At 36.0% G+C, this 22,383-nt stretch overlaps 2 protein-coding genes and 1 non-coding gene across 6 annotated transcripts; 2 read left to right on the forward strand and 1 right to left on the reverse strand.

The window, feature by feature from the left end:
• Nucleotides 1–586: 586 nt before the first annotated feature.
• Nucleotides 587–14,940, forward strand: LOC145558695 (coatomer subunit beta'-3-like). Of its 4 annotated transcripts, none has more exons than XM_081620005.1 (26): nt 587–835; nt 1,010–1,030; nt 1,153–1,214; nt 1,318–1,372; nt 2,672–2,708; nt 2,797–3,122; nt 3,211–3,342; nt 3,435–3,583; nt 4,223–4,291; nt 4,638–4,788; nt 4,892–4,957; nt 5,438–5,626; nt 5,910–6,050; nt 6,143–6,217; nt 6,339–6,515; nt 6,601–6,692; nt 6,790–6,906; nt 7,698–7,812; nt 7,907–7,978; nt 8,481–8,677; nt 8,767–8,860; nt 9,382–9,488; nt 13,016–13,196; nt 13,396–13,495; nt 13,994–14,062; nt 14,515–14,940. In XM_081620005.1, the coding sequence occupies exons 1-25, from the start codon at nt 833–835 to the stop codon at nt 14,011–14,013; spliced, it is 2,748 nt and encodes a 915-aa protein (XP_081476131.1). In that variant the 5' UTR covers nt 587–832; the 3' UTR covers nt 14,014–14,062; nt 14,515–14,940. The 4 variants fall into 4 exon arrangements, 2 of the variants coding, with proteins under 2 accessions (XP_081476131.1, XP_081476132.1); XR_014092605.1 differs by having other exon boundaries at nt 588–835; nt 13,396–13,572; XM_081620006.1 differs by having other exon boundaries at nt 588–835; nt 13,399–13,495.
• A 1,874-nt stretch (nt 14,941–16,814) lies between these two features.
• Nucleotides 16,815–16,902, forward strand: TRNAY-GUA (transfer RNA tyrosine (anticodon GUA)). The gene is given in 2 exon segments: nt 16,815–16,851; nt 16,867–16,902. It is a non-coding gene; the product is annotated as a tRNA-Tyr (tRNA).
• A 427-nt stretch (nt 16,903–17,329) lies between these two features.
• Nucleotides 17,330–21,120, reverse strand: LOC145560096 (tricyclene synthase TPS4, chloroplastic-like). Its single transcript, XM_081621354.1, has 7 exons — nt 20,861–21,120; nt 19,990–20,248; nt 19,325–19,703; nt 18,861–19,079; nt 18,589–18,727; nt 17,928–18,176; nt 17,330–17,813 (listed from the first exon to the last, which is right to left on the reverse strand). The coding sequence occupies exons 1-7, from the start codon at nt 21,095–21,097 to the stop codon at nt 17,520–17,522; spliced, it is 1,776 nt and encodes a 591-aa protein (XP_081477480.1). The 5' UTR covers nt 21,098–21,120; the 3' UTR covers nt 17,330–17,519.
• Between the last annotated feature and the right edge of the window lie 1,263 nt (nt 21,121–22,383).

Raw genomic sequence — 22,383 nt, forward strand, 5'->3', positions numbered from 1 at the left:
GAGGTTTGTCTACACAAATCTATGGACCGAGTTAGATACTGTGAATGTTATAAAAGCTATCTCCTATGAGTTAGGTGCTCGAGCCCCAACTCATGGCGTATATGATGATATTAGATTAGATAGAGCTTGATTTAATGTTTGTCTTTTTCTCATGCCAAAAAGAAGTTGTAATACGGTAGCTGCTTATGCGACAATTGATTTATTTGATTCTAATATAAAATGTGAATCTTTTCTTTTATTGGCTAAAATGATGTCATTGTTTATGTATCGCTACACAATCAACACATAAATTTAACATGCATTCCAAAATTCTAGGGCGGGGGTGATGAGAATCGATTACATGATCTCCTGAAATCGGGAGGGAAGCTCTAACCACTTGATCTATCCCTCAATTGGGGTCATTTGCTCATTCAACCAACAAATAAGTAAAAATATTATTTGCTCTTTTGTAAGTAACAATTTTACTCTTTTTTTTTTATTATTTTTTTATTTTTTACCTTAATTACTACGGAGTACAATTCATTATTACAAATCTTAATTAGGAAGCATACAAAATATAAATTACGAATAATAAACAATAATATATGAATCCACATTTGAGTCTCCCCGAAAAACTACATTCTCCAAAACGCTAACATCCTTCTCTCTCTTTTATCTCTCTTCCCTCACTTCACTTCGGCGCCATTGAAGCTCCTTCCATCTGATCTCTCTCTCTCTCTCTCTCTCTTCACCTCACTCACTCTCTCTCTTCTTCTGCAATTATTCCATTTCTCAATTTCAATCTCATCGCTAATCTACACTCGATTGTCGGCAGATTTAATTTACCCTAAAAATGGTGCGTTTTCTCTCAATTTCACTTCATTTCTCACGATTTTCAGATCTGATTTGATTTGATCTCTTTTCCTTCAATTTTCGTCATTATTTTGTGTTTTTGTTTCTCATTTTTTGTTGAATTTGGTTGAGATCTGATGGAAATTTTTGTTGTTTTTGTGTTTTGTTCAATCGACAGCCTCTCCGACTCAATATCAAGGTAATTCGATCGATTAGGTTTTTGTATTTGTTTCTAAATTTCTGAGATCTTTTGTTTGTTTGATTTGATTTGAATTCGTGCATTGTTGTTCAATTTGTTGATGTTTGATTTGGTTGGATCAGAGGAAACTCGCGCAAAGATCAGAGCGAGTAAAGTCTGTGGATCTACATCCAACCGAACCATGGTGATTTTCTTCTCTATCCTTCATTTTTACGCTACATTATGATTACGATTACGTCTTGAGTTGAGATAATTACAATGTCGTATGATTTGTTATTGTGTTGCAGGATTTTAGCGAGTCTTTATTCTGGAACTGTTGTTATCTGGAACTACCAGTCACAGGTATGATCATAATAGTAATGGAAGCTCTTTGATTGATTTTCCTGTATATGATATTAGCTTAATTGACTTTTTGTAATGTTTGATCATGCGGCAGTAATGTACTATGCACGATAAGCGATTAATTAATGATCAATTGTTTTATTATAATGTTTAATTTTGAGATGGTTAATATGTGACTAGAAGCCTGAATGTTCGAGAGATCGTTGTATACAATGTCTGAGTGTGGGAGGTGATTTTGTGGGTCTTGGACCTTTTTGCCTTGACGAGTGTAGTGGTTGTATGTCTGAAGTGGTTTCGAAGCTTTAATGCTACTTATCCTCTGGAATCCAATAACTGAACATGTCGAACATAGTTGTTTTGGTCTTGTATTAGTTTGAATAGAACTCTAAGGGGATATTGGTGAAGGCTGGAATGACTACCGTTGCTGTTGATTTAACTTACTGCTGTGCCATTTAGCCTTACATGGGAATAGGTTGAGCTGAGCTGTCATAGATTTAATCGAGAAAAGAGATTGATTTCTGAACTATAGGTAGGACATGTTTGTCTGTGTGTAGTTTGAAAGTTTGGTGCTTCTTGATACATAACCAGTTCTTATGTGAAGCACTGTAAACCAATGGAAAAGTTGATTTCTTGAAGGTCTTTTTCTTATTTTTTTTTTCCGTCTAAGCTGGCTACTATCTGATGTTTGGAGTTTAATGCTGTGTCTTCATCTTGATTGTGCCTGTAGAAATTATTATACTAGCTAGTAATATGTATGCGAAGGGATAGATAAGCTCAAAATCAGGAGTTATTGCCAGGAGGAGAAGTCAGATGACTGTAAAATTCTATTTAAGCTAGAAAACACAGAAAGTGCATTTTCCAAATGTTTTGTGTCTTGCACTCCAGCTTCCCTTTTTAATCTGCAGCCTTTCCATGTATTTCACCTTCTAGGCGAGTATCTATGCTTATTGTCTCTCTGTTGTAACACATAAAAATTAAATGGAAACAAAGTTGGAAACATATTACTGGACTTTTGTGTATCAATCTTAAAGTGCTAGGGGATTATCTGCATAACAGTTCTATCATTTTGTTTCTGTGTGGATTATTATATGGTACACTTGTTTTGCCTCTGTTGTGAGTTAGGACTGTTTAAATGCATTTGGAGTTGTGATACTACTTTGTCCTGTCATTTGTACCTAGAAATATATTGTGTGCCTAAGTGGGTGTCACCCAGATGTTAATATTTAGAAAGTTCTGGAGACTATTTAAATTCTTAGAGTTTAATATTACTGACATTGGCACAATTTCTTTGTCTAATAGACCATGGCAAAGTCTTTCGAAGTATCTGAGCTACCAGGTATATCTTTTGCACATAATGTTGGATCTTACATGCTCTGTGCCATTTTTCGCTGATTGATTAATTTTGTTTCTTTCACTGTTTGCAGTTCGGTCAGCAAAGTTTATTTCACGAAAGCAATGGGTTGTTGCCGGAGCAGACGACATGTTTATACGTGTCTACAACTACAATACAATGGATAAAGTTAAAGTATTTGAGGCTCATACAGATTATATTAGGTGTGTAGCTGTGCATCCCTCTCTCCCTTATGTGCTATCATCATCTGATGATATGCTCATTAAGCTTTGGGATTGGGACAAGGGTTGGGTTTGCACTCAGATATTTGAAGGGCATTCCCACTATGTGATGCAAGTCACTTTTAACCCCAAAGATACTAACACCTTTGCTAGTGCATCCCTTGATCGCACGATAAAGGTATGTGTTTTTGAGTACATTTCAATAATTTATGGACTATCTCTTCGAATGTTTTTTAAAGTAGGAATCATGTTGATGTATTTTTCAGATCTGGAATCTTGGTTCGCCTGATCCAAATTTTACTTTGGATGCCCATGTTAAAGGGGTGAATTGCGTTGACTACTTTACCGGTGGTGACAAACCATACCTGATTACTGGTTCAGATGATCACACGGCAAAGGTTTGACATATTGCTGAGGCCTCATCATGTTTTGTTAATTGCTAATGCTTGATTATTGCAATTTAACTCATATGTGTGGCATTTGCATACAGGTTTGGGACTATCAGACAAAGAGCTGTGTCCAGACTTTGGAAGGGCACACGCACAACGTTTCGGCTGTCTGTTTCCATCCCGAACTTCCCATAATCATCACTGGTTCTGAGGATGGAACAGTTCGCATATGGCATTCAACTACATACAGGTGTGTTGCCTTTTGATTTTAAATTACTCCCTCTTTTTTAATCGTTCTCCCAGTTCTCAAGTTTGCCCATTTTTTGTTATATATGTTTCAGAAAAATTTAAAATGGTTATATATTATAACAATACAACGAGACAAATAAAATAATATTTACGTCATTACATTTCAAAGTAATACATGTGGACAGTGCAAAAGTTAATCTGGAAGGAGGGGGGGGGGGGGGGGAAGGGAGTAGTTTGTTTCAGCATCAATCAAATGCATTTTTAAAAATTTCATCCTGACCTCCTTTTTTCCAGTCTTTGAGTCCGATAAGTGGAGCAAAAGTAATTTACTATGGCTTTGTGTTTCATTTGGAGTTGGTATATGAGATTAAGATGATGCATAGGTCCTTTCATTTGTTTAATTGGTAGAAGAATAAGAACATTTTATTGCAAGGATATGAGAGACAATATTTTCGACCACTTAATTGTTGAAAACATTTTTTTTAGAATTATATGGGTTTTTGCTTTTTAACGTAAGCTATATTTCGGATATTTAGTTATTTTTTTTGTAAATCAAAGTTTATATGTCAATTTTTTATTTGAAGAATGCACTTTTTGAAAATTGAACTTCATTCCCTGATTCCTTGAGTTTGATTTGCAGGCTTGAGAACACTCTCAACTATGGTCTTGAAAGAGTTTGGGCTATTGGATACATGAAGAGCTCCCGTCGGTAAGTTTTAATTCTATAGTGCTTCTTTTGGGAATCACCTAGCAATTCGAAAACAACCTTAGTTGTAGGTTTAATGAACATATTTTTGGGCATCAAAGCTCAATCAATCTAAAGGTCGTGTGCTTCGTTTGTTTGCATCACTTGTAATTAAACTTCCTTTTGTTTCTCTGTTATTCTTTTAATGTACTTGGTTATTTGGTTTGTCTTTATTTATCTCTGGTTTGAAGAAAGTGTGGTAAAGGCTTGATATCATGGATTCATTGTTCTGAGCTATGTTAATTAGTTTATTTTTGGCAGAGTTTGTATTAGATATGGCCTGACTTTATTTATTTTAAATTTCATTCAGTGTTGTGATTGGATATGATGAAGGAACCATCATGGTGAAAATGGGTCGTGAAATCCCTGTTGCTAGCATGGATAATAGTGGAAAAATTATATGGGCTAAGCATAACGAGATTCAAACTGTTGATATCAGGCGTGTTGGTGCTGGCTATGAGGTTTGAGTCTGATAGCATGTTTTTGCACTCTATTGTCAACGAAGATGAATTTTTAATTTGTTTACTTTCAAGGTTTTTGATCTTTGATGTCTCCTTGTGTTAGGTGACTGATGGTGAAAGGTTGCCATTGGCTGTGAAGGAGTTGGGATCTTGTGATCTTTACCCACAGGTGAGGCATTCATGTTGCCAAGTAGCATGACTTGAACTAAAGATTACATCAAAGCTAAATGAATATTTCTTGTGCTATAAAGACGGTGATGCTACCTTATGGCTTTTTCTTTATTTGTGCGAGGAGTTTCAGGCTTTTTCTGCTCCTTTCTGTTTACTACAGTTTATTTTAGTAGTTAATTGAATGCTGAAAGCTTTAAAGTGATTTCCTTAACCTCTCAGTGGTTTCCAATCGGTCTATATTATGTCTGGTCGTCTGGGTTAATTTCGTTCCTGGTCAGATGTAATTGCTATGGTGTATTTTTTCAGAAAATGAAATCAACACTAACATTTTAAGGAAATTTTTTTAATTAACTTGAAACTGAATTTCTGTGTTTTCTAGTGGGTTTATCAACATATTACTTGTTTTAAGCTCCTAGTGGTTTGCCATTCTGAATAAATGGACATTATTCTTATGTTTTTTTTTTTTTTTGGTCTCCAGTTTTTAAAGCACAACCCAAATGGGAGGTTTGTCGTGGTTTGTGGGGATGGAGAGTACATCATTTACACTGCTGTTGCTTGGAGGAATAGGTCGTTTGGTTCAGCTTTGGAGTTTGTTTGGTCATCTGAAGGAGAATATGCTGTCAGAGAAAGCACTTCTAAGATCAAGATTTTCAGCAAAAATTTCCAGGTTCTTACTTTATATTTCATATCAATTTTTCCGTGTTCCATTTCTGTTCATTTTGTGTGTATCTTTGGGGCAAGTGTGAGTTATTCTGCATGGTATCTGTTTATTTGTGCAATGAGCTTGGGGGGTTTGATTTGCTGTTTGAATGCTTCTTGTTTCTATAGTTATAATATTAAAGAGTTTTGATGATTTATATGAGAATTGTTTGCTTATTGTTTTCTTTTCTAATGTAAGAATCTAGTTTGTTGGTTTTTTTCGTTGCTGAGTTGTTTATGGATTCTTACAGGAAAAGAAGAGTCACAGACCAAGTTTTTCCGCAGAGAGAATATACGGTGGAACTTTGTTGGCCATGTGCTCTAATGATTTCATTTGTTTCTATGACTGGGTTGAATGCAGATTTATCCGTAGGATTGATGTCAATGTTAAAGTAAGTGTTATATCTATAGTTTACCTTGTAGTTTTAATCTGTCATATGTGGCTGCATTTACAATGTATGCATTCTTTAATTGATCATTGCAGAACTTATACTGGGCTGATAGTGGTGACTTGGTGGCTATTGCTAGTGACACATCTTTCTACATCCTTAAATACAATGTGAGAATTGCTTTCTCTTTATGCATCCTTCTCAGTCAGTTCTGCTCTTCTTCCTTGCCACTATTATTCAAATTCTCATGAGCTTCTGGGTGATGACTGTTGTGGCTTATGATAATTACAGCGCGATGCTGTGTCAGCCTATGTGGATAGTGGAAAGCCGATTGATGACCAGGGTGTAGAGGATGCATTTGAGCTTCTCCATGAAACAAATGAACGTGTGAGAACAGGAATTTGGGTTGGAGATTGTTTCATATACAATAATTCCTCCTGGAGGCTGAATTATTGTGTTGGTGGTGAGGTATATCCATTTAAACTCTATGTGGATATTCTTTCTTTGAATAGAATGGTCTAGATTTTCCTGAGAAACTATGTTTTGGCTTCAGGTAACCACAATGTTTCACTTGGACCGTCCAATGTATCTGATGGGCTATCTTGCTAGTCAAAGTCGGGTGTATCTTATTGATAAAGAATTCAAGTGAGCTTCAATTGTGCAGCCTTCAATATAAAAGTGGATGTTGCTGTGATCTATATTACTAAGCTCTTTTTTTGTTGTTCCTCTTTTTGTTTTGCAGTGTGATAGGTTACACTTTACTGCTTAGCTTGATTGAATACAAGACTCTTGTGATGCGTGGAGATTTTGAACGTGCTGAGGAACTTTTACCTACAATTCCAAAGGAGCACCATAATAGGTCAGTTTAACTTTAATATTCTATAAAAAAAAAAGTTCGTTTTAGAGATACTTTATCCTTCATTCTGTTAAAAGTTTAGACTTTGGATTTCCACCTTGTTTTTTGGTATGTACCTCTATGTTTTTTTACCTTAAACATAGAGGTACATACCAGTATATATCGACAGAATAAAAACAACTGTAATATTGAAAAAAATAAAATCCAGATTGTCCTCGGCATTTATTTTGAAAATATAAACTTCTTGTGTTGCTTAATTATACCAGTACATACTAGTGGAGTTGTGGATTTTAGTGGTCTAAGTTGTGTATTTGCAAGAGTGTAATTGCAAATATTTAAAAACATGAGAGGTGGGGGAGGGGGGATAGCATGAATCTTTGTGCTATTTATGAGTAGAGATATTGACGTATATGATTAAAATTAATGTATTGACCTAACTAGCGTATATTTTAGGCAAATGAGCATTTTGTTTCGAAATTTTGATGCACTAGACTACTACATCACATAGCTGGGGTTACCCCGACCATCACTTTTTAATCTGTACACTTTGACTGTTTTTCTCTCACTAAATGATTCCAAATGTAAAATTAAAAAGTGACGGAGGGAGCTATATATTTCTTTTTGCCACTTTTTTGTATGATGTGAATGCCTTTTTACAATTGATGAACATTGTTGTTCATGAGTAATATTGACATATTGTTCGTGGCACACAATTTTTTTTATTTATTATTATTTTTTTTAAAAAAAATCTATAGACTAATTTTGGATATTCATTGGTAAAATCACATTCCCAGTGTGGCTCGCTTCCTTGAATCACGTGGAATGGTTGCTGAGGCTCTTGAAGTGGCTACTGACCCTGATTATAAGTTTGATCTTGCCATACAGCTTGGCAGACTAGAAATTGCAAAGGTAAGTGGTGGTAGTTGTACAAAAATGTTGAAGCTACCGATATGAGATTGCTGATTTTTTTTTTTTTTTTTTTTAATTTGTTTCCACTCTGCAGGAGATTGCTACAGAAGTTCAGAGTGAATCTAAGTGGAAACAGTTGGGAGAATTAGCCATGTCTACTGGAAAGGTGATTGATTGCTGTATGCCTATATATGTATCTCATTATTCTTTATTTTCTTTTACTAATTTGTACTTATTATGGAGTTTCTTGTGAAAGTTTTGCTACTATCAGAGAAATTCTGTCATGAGTAGCAAAGAGATTGTTCCACCTTGTCATATTTTGATGCTGTGTCTACATTTTGGCCTTTGTGGGATTAATCCCTGATTGTTGCTCAATTCATCATTAGTAGGAAACTAGGGATATAATGAGGTTGTTATCGTGCTGTGTATATCATTTTTCCACAGGGTGTGTATGGCTTGTGGGAATTAATTAGAATGTCAGAGTGGTAATGTTTGGCTGACCAGGCAAAAGCAACCTACTTGTAATAAACTGACCTAGGCTTTAACTGTGTACAAAATTGGCCCGAACTTAAACTGATCGGGCCCTATGGTTTATATGACTGATTGATAATTTATCTATAATTTGAGGATTTCTTTTTAGGATTCTCATTGTTTCTACTATATTGCAGTTTGAAATGGCAGAAGAATGCTTGAAGCATGCAAAGGATTTCAGTGGCATGTTGCTTCTTTATTCTTCAATTGGAGATGCTGAGGGAATTTCAGAGCTTGCTACCCTAGCTAAAGAACAAGGGAAAAACAATGTTGCTTTCCTTTGCTTATTTACATTGGGTAAATTGGAAGAATGTCTTCAGCTGTTGATAGACAGGTTAAATATCGCTTCAGAGAAAGGCTTTTGTTTAAGGTGTCTGTCTTTTAATCTCTTAACTGACGTACTGAATTTGATTAATTTTGCAGTAACCGAATTCCTGAGGCTGCTTTGATGGCACGTTCTTATCTTCCCAGCAAAGTTTCCGAAATTGTTGCCTTATGGAGAAAGGATCTCAGCAAGGTCAGTTGCTTGTCAATCGCATTTGTGGATGACCTGGCTTTTAATCAATTTTGGTGGACTTTAGATCTTTTGGTTTTTAAAAACAAAAATATTCTATATTTCAAAATTGAAATGGACTAAACAAGAGCTGGGGATGTGCTTTATGTTCATGCTTCCCATCTTTATCATCTGAAGATGTGTGGCAGCCTGGGCATTCGAAGTATGTTTCATATAATCAGTGCATTTCTTTTTATGTAAAGTGGTGAGCTTCTGAATAGAGTTATTTAAGTATGTTTCACGCATGGATAAGTTTCAAGTGTAATTAATGGTCTGTTTCCAGCAAGGTTTAATATATAGACACCTACATAAGGTAGAATATACAATAGTTTCTTAAATCAGAAATTTTCCTGTATTTATATCGTTGTGCTGGTGATTGCTTTATTGCCTTTTTAAAAATCAAATTAACTGTTTATTTATGGCGTAAGTAGAAGTTGAAATTGTTTCATTTTAAACCTCATAGAATTTTCTGCCCTTTGCTACAGGTAAATTCAAAGGCTGCAGAATCATTGGCAGATCCTCAGGAGTATCCTAATCTGTTTGACGATTGGCAAATTTCTCTTGCTGTTGAGTCTAAAGTTGCCGAGACAAGGTAGAATACTTAAAGAGTCTCCTCATCCTAAACATAATTTGTGTTTTTTTTTTTTTTTATTTTTTTTTTTTAGCATAAAGGAGGAGGGTTACGGTAGGCCAGTGACAGCCAGTATAAAACTTCGTCACATCCCATGACATGAGCCAAACAGATATTTTCGTGGGGGCGTTCCCTACTCAGCGACGCGCTGCACTTCCTAGACCCGGGTGTAGTGATAAGTATGCAAGGGTTGCTAGGTCGTCGCCCAGAAGCGACGCGCCACATTGCCCGAGTGTGGTGTCAAATGAGCAAGGGCGTGCCATTGGGGCGTTCCCTACTGAGCGACGCGCTGCACTTCCCAGTCCCGGGTGCAGTGATAAGTATGTAAGGGTTGCTAGGTCGTCGCCCAGAAGCGACGCGCCATATTGCCCAATTGTGGTGTCAAATAATCAAGGGCTTGGAGTTGGGATCAGGAGGGAGCGTGGGAGAAAAGAATTTAGTTTGCGGATTGGTTCTTGGAATGTGGGGTCTCTTACGGGAAAATCAGCAGAATTGGTAGAAGTAATGAAAAGACGACGCGTGAACATCATGTGCCTCCAAGAGACAAGATGGACAGGAGAAGGAGCTCGAGGCTTGGTTTTGGGGTATAAGGTATGGTATGTTGGGCAAGAAACGAGCCACAGAACAAGGAATGGTGGAGCTAGGAACGGAGTTGGTGTGGTTCTCGATGAGAGGTTGGCAAAAGAGGTGATCGAGGTCTATCGGAAGAACGATAGGTTGATAAGGCTGAAGTTGCTATGTGGCAAGGAGATTGTGAATGTTATCAGTGCTTATGCTCCCCAAGTGGGTTTAGATGCAGAAGAGAAACGACAATTTTGGGAGGACCTAGACGAGGTGGTGCAGGGTGTCCACCACTCAGAGAAGTTATATATTGGAGGGGATCTAAATGGGCACGTTGGGGCGAGCCGAGATGGCTATGAGAGTGTCCATGGAGGCTTTGGGTATGGGCAGAGGGACGCCGGTGGTGAAGCTATTATGGATTTTGCCCAATCATATGATTTAATTTTGGCTAATACTTGGTTTAAGAAGAGGGATTCACACTTGATAACTTTTCGGAATGGAGCAAATGCAACTCAAATAGACTTCCTGCTCACAAGGAGCATAGATAGACAAAGTTGCATAAACTGTAAGGTTATCCCAGGGGAGAGTGTGGTCACCCAACACCGGCTATTGGTAATGACTATTCGTCTGAAAGAGAAGGCGAAGAAAAAAGTTAGACAAGAAGAACCAAGGATAAGATGGTGGACCCTAAGGGATGCAAAAGCTAAGGTTTTTACAGAAAAGGTAATTGAAGAAGCGGATTGGGATGGAGAGGTGGATCCGGACATGACTTGGTTACGAATGAAGAACTGTTTCCTAAGAGTGGCCAAAGAGGTCTTAGGGGAAGTAAGGGGAAGAACTTCGGTACAGAGAGATACTTCGTGGTGGAATGAAGAGGTGAAAGCAGTAATTAAGCAAAAAAGGGAATGCTATCAAGCCTTAGGAAAATGTAGGAGTGATGAAACCTTTGCAGCGTATAAGGAGGCTAAGAGTAAGGCAAAGGCAGCTGTTCGCCAAGCAAAAGAAAAGGCATATCAGGAGGTTTATGAAAAGCTTGATTCCAAGGAGGGAGAAAGGATCATTTATAAGATGGCAAAGAGAAGACAAGAGGCAAGGAAGGATATTGGCATGGTGAAGTGTGTCAAAGATAAGAACCAAATGGTCCTAGTGCAAGAGGAGGGCATCAAGGACAGGTGGAAGGGGTACTTCGATGAATTATTTAATGGAAGTAATGGAGTTGTGATAGGAGATACCTCTATGAGTGATGAAGAAATCAACATGGAGTATGTGCGAAGGATTAGGAGAGTAGAGGTGGAGATTGCACTGAGGAAGATGAAACCTAAGAAGGCGGTTGGCCCTGATGGGGTACCGATAGAGGTGTGGAGGTGTTTGGGTAAGATTGGTATTGATTGGTTAACAAACCTTTTCAACAAGATATGGACGGCTACAAGGATCCCACAAGATTGGAGGAAGAGCACCTTGGTCCCGGTTTATAAAAACAAAGGAGACGCTCAAGATTGTTCTAACTATCGAGGAATTAAGCTTATGAGCCATACTATGAAGTTGTGGGAAAGGGTGATTGAACAAAGGTTGAGGGCATGCACAAGCATTTCAGATAACCAATTTGGTTTTATGCCTGGGAGATCTACTATGGAGGCAATCCATTTGATAAGACAAATGATGGAGTTTTATAGGGTAAAGAAGAAAGATCTTCATATGGTCTTTATTGATTTAGAGAAGGCATATGACAAGGTGCCAAGAGAGATACTTTGGTGGGCAATGTTGAAGAAAGGTATCCCACGAAGGTATGTAGACCTAGTTAAGGATATGTATCGGGATGTGTCAACAAATGTGAGGACATGCGGAGGGTTGACAAAAGATTTCCCTATTACAATCGGATTGCATCAAGGGTCTGCATTAAGCCCTTTTCTTTTTGCAACGGTTCTAGATGAATTAACTAGACCAATTCAAGATGAGGTTCCATGGTGTATGCTGTTCGCAGATGATATCGTTTTGGTGGATGAGACTAAGGATGGGGTTAATGTCAAGTTGGAGCAATGGAGGCAAAGGTTGGAATCTAGAGGGTTTAAGCTAAGTCGGAGTAAGACTGAATATTTGGTATGTCGTTTTAGCACTCAGAGGGGGACAAGCAATGAAGTGGTGAGTTTGGATGGAAAGGATTTGACCATGAGTGAATGTTTTAAGTACCTAGGGTCGATCATCCAGAAGAATGGTGACATTGATCAAGACGTGACCCACAGGATTAAGTCAGGGTGGCTTAAATGGAGAGCGGCCACGGGAGTGTTATGCGACCGCAGCATTCCCTTAAAGTTGAAGGGAAAATTCTACAGGACTGCCATAAGACCAGTGTTGCTCTATGGTACAGAATGTTGGGCTTCTAAGAAAGAGCATATTAAAAAGATGGAGGTTACGGAAATGCGCATGTTAAGGTGGATGTGTGGAAACACTTTAAGAGATAGAATCAGAAATGAGGTTATTCGCAAGAAAGTAGGTGTGGCGGGCATTGTAGATAAATTAAGGGAAAATCGTCTGCGTTGGTTTGGACATGTAAGACGGAGACCCGAGGGTGCACCGGTGCGAAGAGTGGAAGAGTGGGACCATGGAGGGATTAAACGAGGAAGAGGGAGACCAAAGATGACTTGGTTGGAAGGAGTGAGGAAGGATATGAAGTGCATGGATTTACGTGAGGATGAAGTTTTGGATCGTAAGGGATGGAGGAGAAAGATTTATGTTGATGACTACACGGAATAATCAAATTTGGTTCATGTTAGCCGACCCCACTTTTGGGATTAAGGCTTTGATTGATTGATTGATTGATTGATTGATACTATGTGAATGTGGTGAACTTTTATTCATATGAGATTCTTTTTTTTTTTTTTTTGGGTCATACTTAGAAACCCGAATTGACCTTTTATTAATATATGCAGAGGCAGTTATCCTCCAGCTGAGCAATACTTGCAATATGCAGAGAAATCAAAAATTGATCTTGTTGAAGCCTTTAAGAGTATGCAGATAGAGGAAGACCAACCTCTTGAAAATGGCGACACAGTACATGAAGACGAGGTTCATGAAGACGAGGTGCATGAAGATGAGGTTCTTGAAGATGAAGTATGTACATAATCTTTTTTTTTTTTTTGGTTGCCGTAAATAATGCTGTTTGGAATGAAGTTTTTTTTTTTCTTAGAGAATGTAACATGTATTTTCTAGATTGATGAACTGCTAGCTTTCTATTACCCTTTGTTTCTTTGAATTCTTGATGAAAATGTTATGAAAAAACTAATGTTCTTATATTTTGTGTCTCTTTAAGCAGAATGGAGCAGATGAAAGTCAAGAAGAGGGTGTTGTTGTAGATGCTGATTCTAATGATGGCGCTGTGCTCGTCAACGGTAACGAAACCGAAGAATGGGGTACGAATAATGACGGAACCCCATCAGCTTAAAGGCAATTGGTTGGGCCAGTGTTGAAAATCCAAATTTTGTCTCTGGTGATTAATTGATTTTTTTCCTCTTCTGAAGTCCAATTGCTGAACTCTTTCTTTCCATACCCTTATCATAACTTTCTCATTCTTGAATGATGACTTCTTTCGATTTTGGTATTGAACCTTGTTGGTTTTCAACTGTTGGTTAAAAAATGACCACTCTCTTGTGAAACTAGGTGCACTGGTATTGTTATGATTTGTTTAGGAAATGTTGTCAACTTTGTAAATTTACTTGTCTGCAAGCCATGGTGATGACAATTAGAAATAGTTGGCTATTGCGCCTGGGTTGTCTCTTCCATTCTGACTAACGTTTTTGTCACTTCTCACTATTCTGACTCACTTGTGCTAGTTGTGCAACATAAAAAAATATTCGTTTTTCTGTATGTTTGCGGTGGTGTAACTTATTCTTGTTGTCTTGATCTTGCAGTGCTTACTCAACATCCATAAGGTCCCTTGTATAACTGTTGATTTTGGCTTGTAGACATCCTTGCATAAGGTATGAAAATATGCTTGAGTAAATTTTTTCTCAAGTGTTGTAGTATAGTGTTACGATTCAAAGTTGATCAAATTATTGATCTTCACAAGTTTATTATGAGAATTCTCTTCCTTTTTTTGTGTTTTCACAAATCACAATTGCCTTATTTTTTGTGGTATAGTTTAATGTCAGTGAAACATGTACTTTATGTTTTAGCAAAACAATTTATCAGTAATATATAAGCAAATGTACCTACTTTTGGATCCGAAATCGAGTTAGATAAGTAGTTCTGTGAAATCAGCGCTTTTCTGAAAGATCAGACTTTCCCTCCGTTGCTGAATTTTTTTTGCATGTTTGTGTGCCTGCTAATCCCGTAAATATTCAGTTTTGAATATAGGAAGTCTTCACTTATATTCAGTGTTGATCTTATTGTAGTTTCTAAATTTTTGATTGCTATCATAACATTTGCGCAGGTTTTTGAACGGGATGGCAGATTTAGGGGACTGGATTGTTCACCGTTGCTATATGGTTGTTTTGTACTGCTTGAGAGTTCCATTGGAGGGCCACATTTTAGATACAGTTAATTCATGCTCCTAATGTTTTATAGTTAATTTTCGTAGGATATTCTTTGTGGCCTTCTCACCTTCCCTTTATAGTATAATACAAATTGTTAATGTGAATGTAGAAAGTTTTTTTTTTTCCCTCTTATATAGTATGTCTTGGTTGTTAGATCAGGGTGATCCGCCCATAAGATTTGTTTTTATCTATTTGGTTTGCACGTTACGGCAATTATTTAGTAGGAAATTATGCAGAGGCATGTCTCTAATAGAGTGTAATAGAGCCATGTCCTGTGAGAGTAAAGTAATAAGCATTGTGTATTTGACCGCTTTGTTTTCATATCTACATACTAGTTAATCTTGAGAGATTTAATTATGGTATCTTGTCGCAATGAAGCCTTCTAATTTATTGTTTTATACCCATAATTATCCTGTTCCAGTGAAATTATTTGTTAGTAATGACGAAATTAGTTGATTAAATTAGGCTTCTCTTGCAACGGAAAAAATGAAGGGAAATTCTTGATGGAATATCACAACGTTTGCTAGTTGCTTAGTTGCTATATTGAAAATTTGAAATGGTGAAATGACTAATTAAGTTGACAAAGTCACTAATTAAGTTTATCCACAGATGACCTTAATGAGTATGAGGCTAATAATCTAATTTGATTAAAATTTAAACTGTCGGTAGTATAAAAAATTCAACACAAAATAAATGCTCAATCAAGTGTAAGAACGTGTTCCTTGACATTTTGCTAACCCCGTTCTACTCTCCAATCGCCAAATTATCCAAAATCTAATAAGGAGTACAATTGTACAAAAACACAAAACAACCAAAACCAAGCACAAGGACATTTTTTTTTTTTTTTTTTAATCGCCAACTCGACCAATAAATTGCAATTATATCAAGGTCTATCAGCCCTTGATTTTCTATTATGGCCTATATTATTTTGTGTATCTTAGTTTAAAAAAATACGAACTATAAAATGGATGAGAGGTATTTTAAGTGATCTACAATATGAACATTAAATTTTCACTCTTCCCCTTTCATTTACATAATAGAGATTAACTGAGTAACAAGAGTTAAGCTAAGTCGGAGTAAGACTGAATATTTGGTATGTCGTTTTGGCACTCAGAGGGGGACAAGCAATGAAGTGGTGAGTTTGGATGGAAAGGATTTGACCATGAGTGAATGTTTTAAGTATCTTGGGTCGATCATCCAGAAGAATGGTGACATTGATCAAGACGTAACCCACAGAATTAAGTCAGGGTGGCTTAAATGGAGAGCGGCCACGGGAGTGTTATGCGACCGCAGCATTCCCCTACAGTTGAAGGGAAAATTCTACAGGACTGCCATAAGACCAGTGTTGCTCTATGGTACAGAATGTTGGGCTTCTAAGAAAGAGCATATTAAAAAGATGGAGGTTACGGAAATGCGCATGTTAAGGTGGATGTGTGGAAACACTTTAAGAGATAGAATCAGAAATGAGGTTATTCGCAAGAAAGTAGGTGTGGCAGACATTGCAGATAAATTAAGGGAAAATCGTCTGCGTTGGTTTGGACATGTAAGACGGAGACCCGTGGGTGCACCGGTGCGAAGAGTGGAAGAGTGGGATCATGGAGGGATTAAACGAGGAAGAGGGAGACCAAAAATGACTTGGTTGGAAGGAGTGAGGAAGGATATGAAGTGCATGGATTTACGTGAGGATGAAGTTTTGGATCGTAAGGGATGGAGGAGAAAGATTTATGTTGATGACTACACGGAATAATCATATTTGGTTCATGTTAGCCGACCCCACTTTTGGGATTAAGGCTTTGATTGATTGATTGATTGATTGAGATTAACTGAGTAACAAGAGTTGCGACGATGGTCAAATGGAGTTATTTTGAAGGATTAGGGGTTTCTTTGAAATGGAATAATGAGGTTACTCAACTTATATAAACACTTGGATTTTATTTAATAGTCAAAATAAAAGATGAAGGGTTACTCGAATGAACTAATAGATCACACAACGGTTTAATTACATTAAGAATTTCATTTAAAAAAAAAAAAAAAAAAAATTGTTTGTGGGTATGGAAACGGAAACACATTTGGCGCTGTTGTCAAATAGTGCAAAAAAGTAGAGATGTAGGGAGTGTTGTCTTAACTATTATCTCAATCACTTGTTTAATTCATTATATTTAAATAAATATAAAGTGATGTGATGATTGTTAACAATCCGACCTTAGCTCAGTTGACAGAGCGGAAGACTGTAGTGGTTAACACAGCTAATCTTTAGGTCGCTGGTTCGATTCCGGCAGGTCGGATTTTTCATTTTTTTGTTTCATTTTATAGTTTTTCACTCTCTTTACATTGTCTTTATGTCTTGGCTTACATAGGAACATTAACACTGTTAGTTACGTCTAATATGATCCATCATTCCATATAATCTTGCCCTATATTTAGGCTATCTATGTTCTATCGAAGAGTGAAGGATAGCTCAAGTGGTTAGAGCTTCCCTCTCGGTTCTAGGAATTTTGGGATCAATTCTCATCATCCGCCATTATGGCTCTCTAAACACCAAAAAAAATATTATATTCAAAAATCAATTATTACGTGGGAAATGCGGTAGATTCAATTTAAGGTGTGATGTGCATAGCTTAACTTTTGTGATATACTCTCACACTCATATGTAGCTCCCTCCATATTTGAATAAGTGCAGCACTTAGCTTGTACGGAGTATTATTCGCCATATCTGAATAAGTGCATCACTTGTATTATTCGTCATATGTGAATAAGTACATCACTTGTAGCACACTATAGACAACTTTCTTCTATATTACACTATTTTCTAATAATACAAATTAAACTCAAAACAATACATGTAATGAGTATGTAAATCCTTATTTAACATACATTTTATCAATTGTGTTAAACATACATCTTATAAATGGATTGGATCAACTATGAGAGATATAATTTTCTTCTTTATTAGCTCAGGCGATCCATGACCATCTCCATGTTGGTACGCGCATTGAGCTGTACGAGCAAGATTCATGGCTGCTTCTATGAAATCAACCGAAAATGGAGTCTCATTCAATACTTGAATTTCATTTAGCTTTTTCCAGCTTTCGTCGATTAAATTGCTTAAGTGTTTACGTGCATCTTTCATTGTTACGCCTTTTTCCTTAGCATAACATGATATTGCATTTGCTGTTTCTCCTCTTTCTATTTCAGCCTACGTACACCAAAATAATCAAGCTCACAAAAAAGTCAGATATGTTAAACGTTACTATATATGTACATCAAGTCTTAGGTGAGACGGACTAGTAATAATAAAGTATGTACGTACCTCAGAAGTGGCAAGGTCATTGGAAAGTCGAAAGACCATGGAAGGTAAACGTAAAATGTCATGGTTGTTTTTTAAGCAATGAAGTGCCTCAGGAGTAATTTGTGGACTCACGAAGAAAAATACGTGTGTCAATGCTACGACTCCTGAGACTGAAACCCATCCATTGTTGAGATATTCTCCAAATGTTGGAGTTTGGCTATTTTGGAGCCATTTTGCCTCCACCAAAAATGCTTTTGTCATATCTTCCCACTGCATAGATAGTCAAGAATAATATATTTAGTCTACTACAAATATATATGTTCGTGTTTGGTGAAAAGATAAAATTCAACTTGATCGTTTTAGCCAAAGTTTACTAGCTGATTGTATTAACTGTTTTGACTAACTAGTTGTATATGGTGGTTGTATAATGTGTCAGGCTAATAACTGCTTTATTAATATTAAAGCTGTTTGAGTGTGCAAAATTACCAATAGGATATTGTCATTTTTATTGTTGTAGGATTTTAAGTTAAGTGATTGTGTATATAATTGGTCAATCATTATTCCAAAAATAAATAAATATATATATATATAATTGGTCAATCAATTAAAATTGGTCAAACCAGCTAATTTTGACCCAATAAATTCTCCAACAAACACCCTCAAACATATGTAATTTACTTACTGATTTTTTAAGGTAAGGGATGCAATTAAAACCCTTTTGCTTGAGAATTTCATATCCAATCTCGTTAACAGTGTTGTACAAAGCTAGGAAGGTTACTTTCATGTAGTCTGGTAACTCGTCAATAGCGTTAATGTTCCACCTACATCAACATACAAATAACATATAAACAAGCAATAACAATAAATAACTTCAAAATTTAGTAAATAGTTTAGGAAGCTTTAAAATTTTACTTATGTGCGTGCATATAGATCTAGTATAGTTTAATCGCTAACCTCTCAATGGCATTGGTAAAGAGCTCTAGTTCATCAATGGTCCCATAAACATCATAGATGTCATCAATTATAGTGATGAATTTAAAGACTTTAGTTAAAGCCTTTCGACCGGAGCTAAGTTCAGGCTTAGGTAATGTGCCTATGCCCCAAAATAAGCACTCCATTAGTCTATCCCTTGCAAAGCTCAATTTCTCCGATAGCTCAAGATCCTTCCACCACCTACGGATTAAAAACAGTAGTTGCATAAAAGGCGGATGCCCTAGTTTCTCATGATGAGAAACAAATTTTGTTTCTCACATGACATTTTTGTAAATAAACCAACAACTTTATTCAACTGTGGAGCCTACAATAATGAAAAAGTTTTTGATTTATTCACGAAAATGCCCCATGAGAAACAGGGAATTTCCCGCATAAAAAGGTATATACTCCCTCTGTTTCTAAATGTTCTTATTATTATGACTTACCTAGCCAACTCGTGGAGGTCTTGTTGATGCATCAATTGAGCCCTATTGAAGTCGAGCATGGCAAGTTGAAGCAAGGCGGTTTCAACATCCTTAGGATGAGTCTCGATGTAGTGTCTAGCTTCAAGCTTTGGCATTCTATATCGTAATGCAAGCCCTAATGTGTGATTCACATCATCATCAACAATGAGTTTATCCTCTTGTTTGAAATGATTATTATTAGATAGAAGATACTCCCTGGTGAAAGCTTTGGCCTCAACCAATAGATGCTCCCCTTCAAATCCAAAATATGAGGCTTCATATAAGCTTATCATCCCTTCTTTGGCATTGCATAAAGAGGGCTTAAAGTTGTCGTTTTCATCCATGAATTGCTTAAAGATATCTGTTTCTCACACCAAATACACAGGCCATGATATGTTAACCATAATAAAAGTACACACCATATATTTCTTCATCACCAACTCAACCAACCTTGTTTGGTTACAAGATTAAAATATTGTAGTGATAAGCAAAAACATACATATAAAAGATCACAAACTTTTATATGTGGCAGGTTTCACCGTGTGACTAACCATCATAAGAGTTAGTTTTTTAGTGTTATAAGGGTTATCCGGTGCAGATAAAAGGTATGGTATGATCTAATCTAAACATTTAACAAAGACACGTACCTTGAGAAATAAAAATTCCACTTTGTCTAAGAAGTGTGAACCCAAGAGCAGTAGCATGAAGATCAAGTTCCAAATCACCAAATTTGCATGCCAATCTACATAGTGCACTCTCTATATCTTGGCCAAAATAATCTCCAAGACCTAATCTTTGAATTTCATCGACTATCTTGAAAATCACTAAGGGTTCCAATTCTTCATCAACCATCAAATTCTTCACCTCACATTTTAGTCTCTTTACTATGTTTACGTACTCATCATCCTAGATCGATTTGATTAGTCAAGCACACATGACAAATAAATAATTAGCGTAAATTATTAACACAGTATCACATAAGCAAACATAGCTAGTTTACGGAGTAACATTATATATATATGATGCCATTTAAGATAACAATTATATTGGTTATATATTCAGGCGATGTAAAGAGGAGAAAACCAAAAAAAGTATGAAAAAAAAAAAAACTAACATTATTTTCTACGATTATATAAGAAAACGTTATTATCTACAACTATAAGAAAATATGTTTCAAATATATGATGCCAAACAATATATAAGTGCGACCATCGAAATATTACTTGTGTTAGAATTAGACTTCTTCAAATATAATATAAAATTATGTAACCAAATAATAATATCAAGCATCTCACAACCTCTTAGTCTAGTGGTTAAGTTTGCATCTCATACAACCTCTTGGTTGGAGGGTGGGGATTTGCTCACCCTTCCCCCCCCCCCCCCCCCCCAACTTTCAAAGTTTCTAGACCGCTAATCTAGGCCGGGAGGACCAGTGAGAGGTTCCGGTTAAGTAGAACCCTTCTACGTACAGTTCTACTTACCAACAAAAAAAAAAAGGTTATAATAATAATAACTTACCGGTTGATGGACATAACGATCTCTTTTAGAAGACTCAATAAGGAACTCAAGATTCCAAATGCTGGGTTTATATCCAGCAGAACGTCTATATTTTGTTGTTGAAGTGCTCATAATTTTTGAGTCGGTGGTTTTGTACCTGATTGTAGGCAAGATTTTGGGACAATAATAGTAGCCATGACTTCTTTGTTCAAAGAAGTGGGTTAATTTGGGAGCAAAAATTTTATGTGTGCCTTCCATTAATTTAATTGTTTGCTTACTTCTTTTTTATTTTCAATATATATATATATATATATATATATATATATATATATATATATATATATATATATATATATATATATATATATATATACACAAAATATTGAGAACCGAGTATATATTTTTCTTCTACTCCACCACTCCGAATTTGGTAGGGACTTGTTTATGGTATACCAGAATTTCATGGAAACTTAGGTCTTTGAACAAAGTCATGGCTACTATTATTGTCCCAAAATTAACCCACTTCTTTGAACAAAGAAGTCATTTTCAAATAGCCGCATTTCAACCTCAAATGACTTATAAAGGAGCATGATAAGATTTAAAAATCAATCATGTGACTCTAACTAGTAAGTTAATTAAGATTTTAGTTAAGTAGGTCCTTTGATAATTTATACCACAATAATTAAGGGTCTGTTCTCATACGTTGAAATTCAGTTCAGTTCAGCTCAATTCAGTTCAGTTCAGCTCCTAATTTCCTTCTCTTGTAAAATATTCATTTCATTTCAGTTCAGTTCGATCAGTTCAGTTAATGAGAACAGGCCCTAAGTACTACTTGGTTGGATTACTTGGGTGTCTCATCTTAATGGACTAGATTCTTAACAAACATACTCATATCAATATATGAATTATTATTGTCTTATTGCATTTAGTTTCTTGGCACTGTGTACTGAGTGTGTAGACGTGTATCACATCATTCGTACGGAAACATACGTATACCCAATGAATTTAAAGATAAATACAAGGTTTCAATTCCATTATTATGTGGTCACACGTTTTTTATATTTTATGTATTTTTAAGGTACAAATGTAGGGACATACATGTTTTAATCATTTGCAAAATTAAAATATTCAAATCCTAGATAAATACCCAATGAATTTAAAGATATTCAAGATTTCAATTCCATTATTAATTATGTGGTCACACGTTTTTATATTTTATGTATTATGGACTATTAAGGTACAAATGTAGGATTCTTCCAAAAAAAAAAGGTAAAAATGTAGGAACATACATGTTTTAATTATTTGCAAAAATAAAATATTCAAATCCTAGACAAAAGTTTTGTTTTATGTTTTACCATAAACTTCTTATACTTATCTATCCCAAAAAAAAAAAAAAAAAAAAAAATAAATAAATAAAAAAAAATCTTATTACTTAGAGTCAGCTCACGTGACACCCGATTAATCCCTCGAGTGTCACGGGACTTTCCAAACTTTTCAATATTTTTCAGCCTTTTAAACTATAAATATCTTAATTTAGGATTTAT

This window comes from Chenopodium album, chromosome 9, assembly GCF_948465745.1.
Source record: "Chenopodium album chromosome 9, dcCheAlbu1.1, whole genome shotgun sequence".
NCBI lineage: Eukaryota > Viridiplantae > Streptophyta > Magnoliopsida > Caryophyllales > Amaranthaceae > Chenopodium > Chenopodium album.

What these genes read in the sequence shown, in the direction of transcription:
- LOC145558695 (XM_081620005.1), top strand. An exon ending in CAGATGATCACACGGCAAAG is followed by an intron (nt 3,343 to 3,434) that starts GTTTGACATATT and finishes ATTTGCATACAG; the next exon opens with GTTTGGGACTATCAGACAAA. An exon ending in TGGCATTCAACTACATACAG is followed by an intron (nt 3,584 to 4,222) that starts GTGTGTTGCCTT and finishes TTTGATTTGCAG; the next exon opens with GCTTGAGAACACTCTCAACT.
- LOC145560096 (XM_081621354.1), bottom strand. Translation starts at nt 21,097, where the DNA reads ATGGAAGGCACACATAAAATTTTTGCTCCCAAATTAACCCACTTCTTT. An exon ending in TGGAATTTTTATTTCTCAAG is followed by an intron (nt 19,704 to 19,989) that starts GTACGTGTCTTT and finishes TGTGAGAAACAG; the next exon opens with ATATCTTTAAGCAATTCATG. An exon ending in TTTACCAATGCCATTGAGAG is followed by an intron (nt 18,728 to 18,860) that starts GTTAGCGATTAA and finishes ATGTTGATGTAG; the next exon opens with GTGGAACATTAACGCTATTG.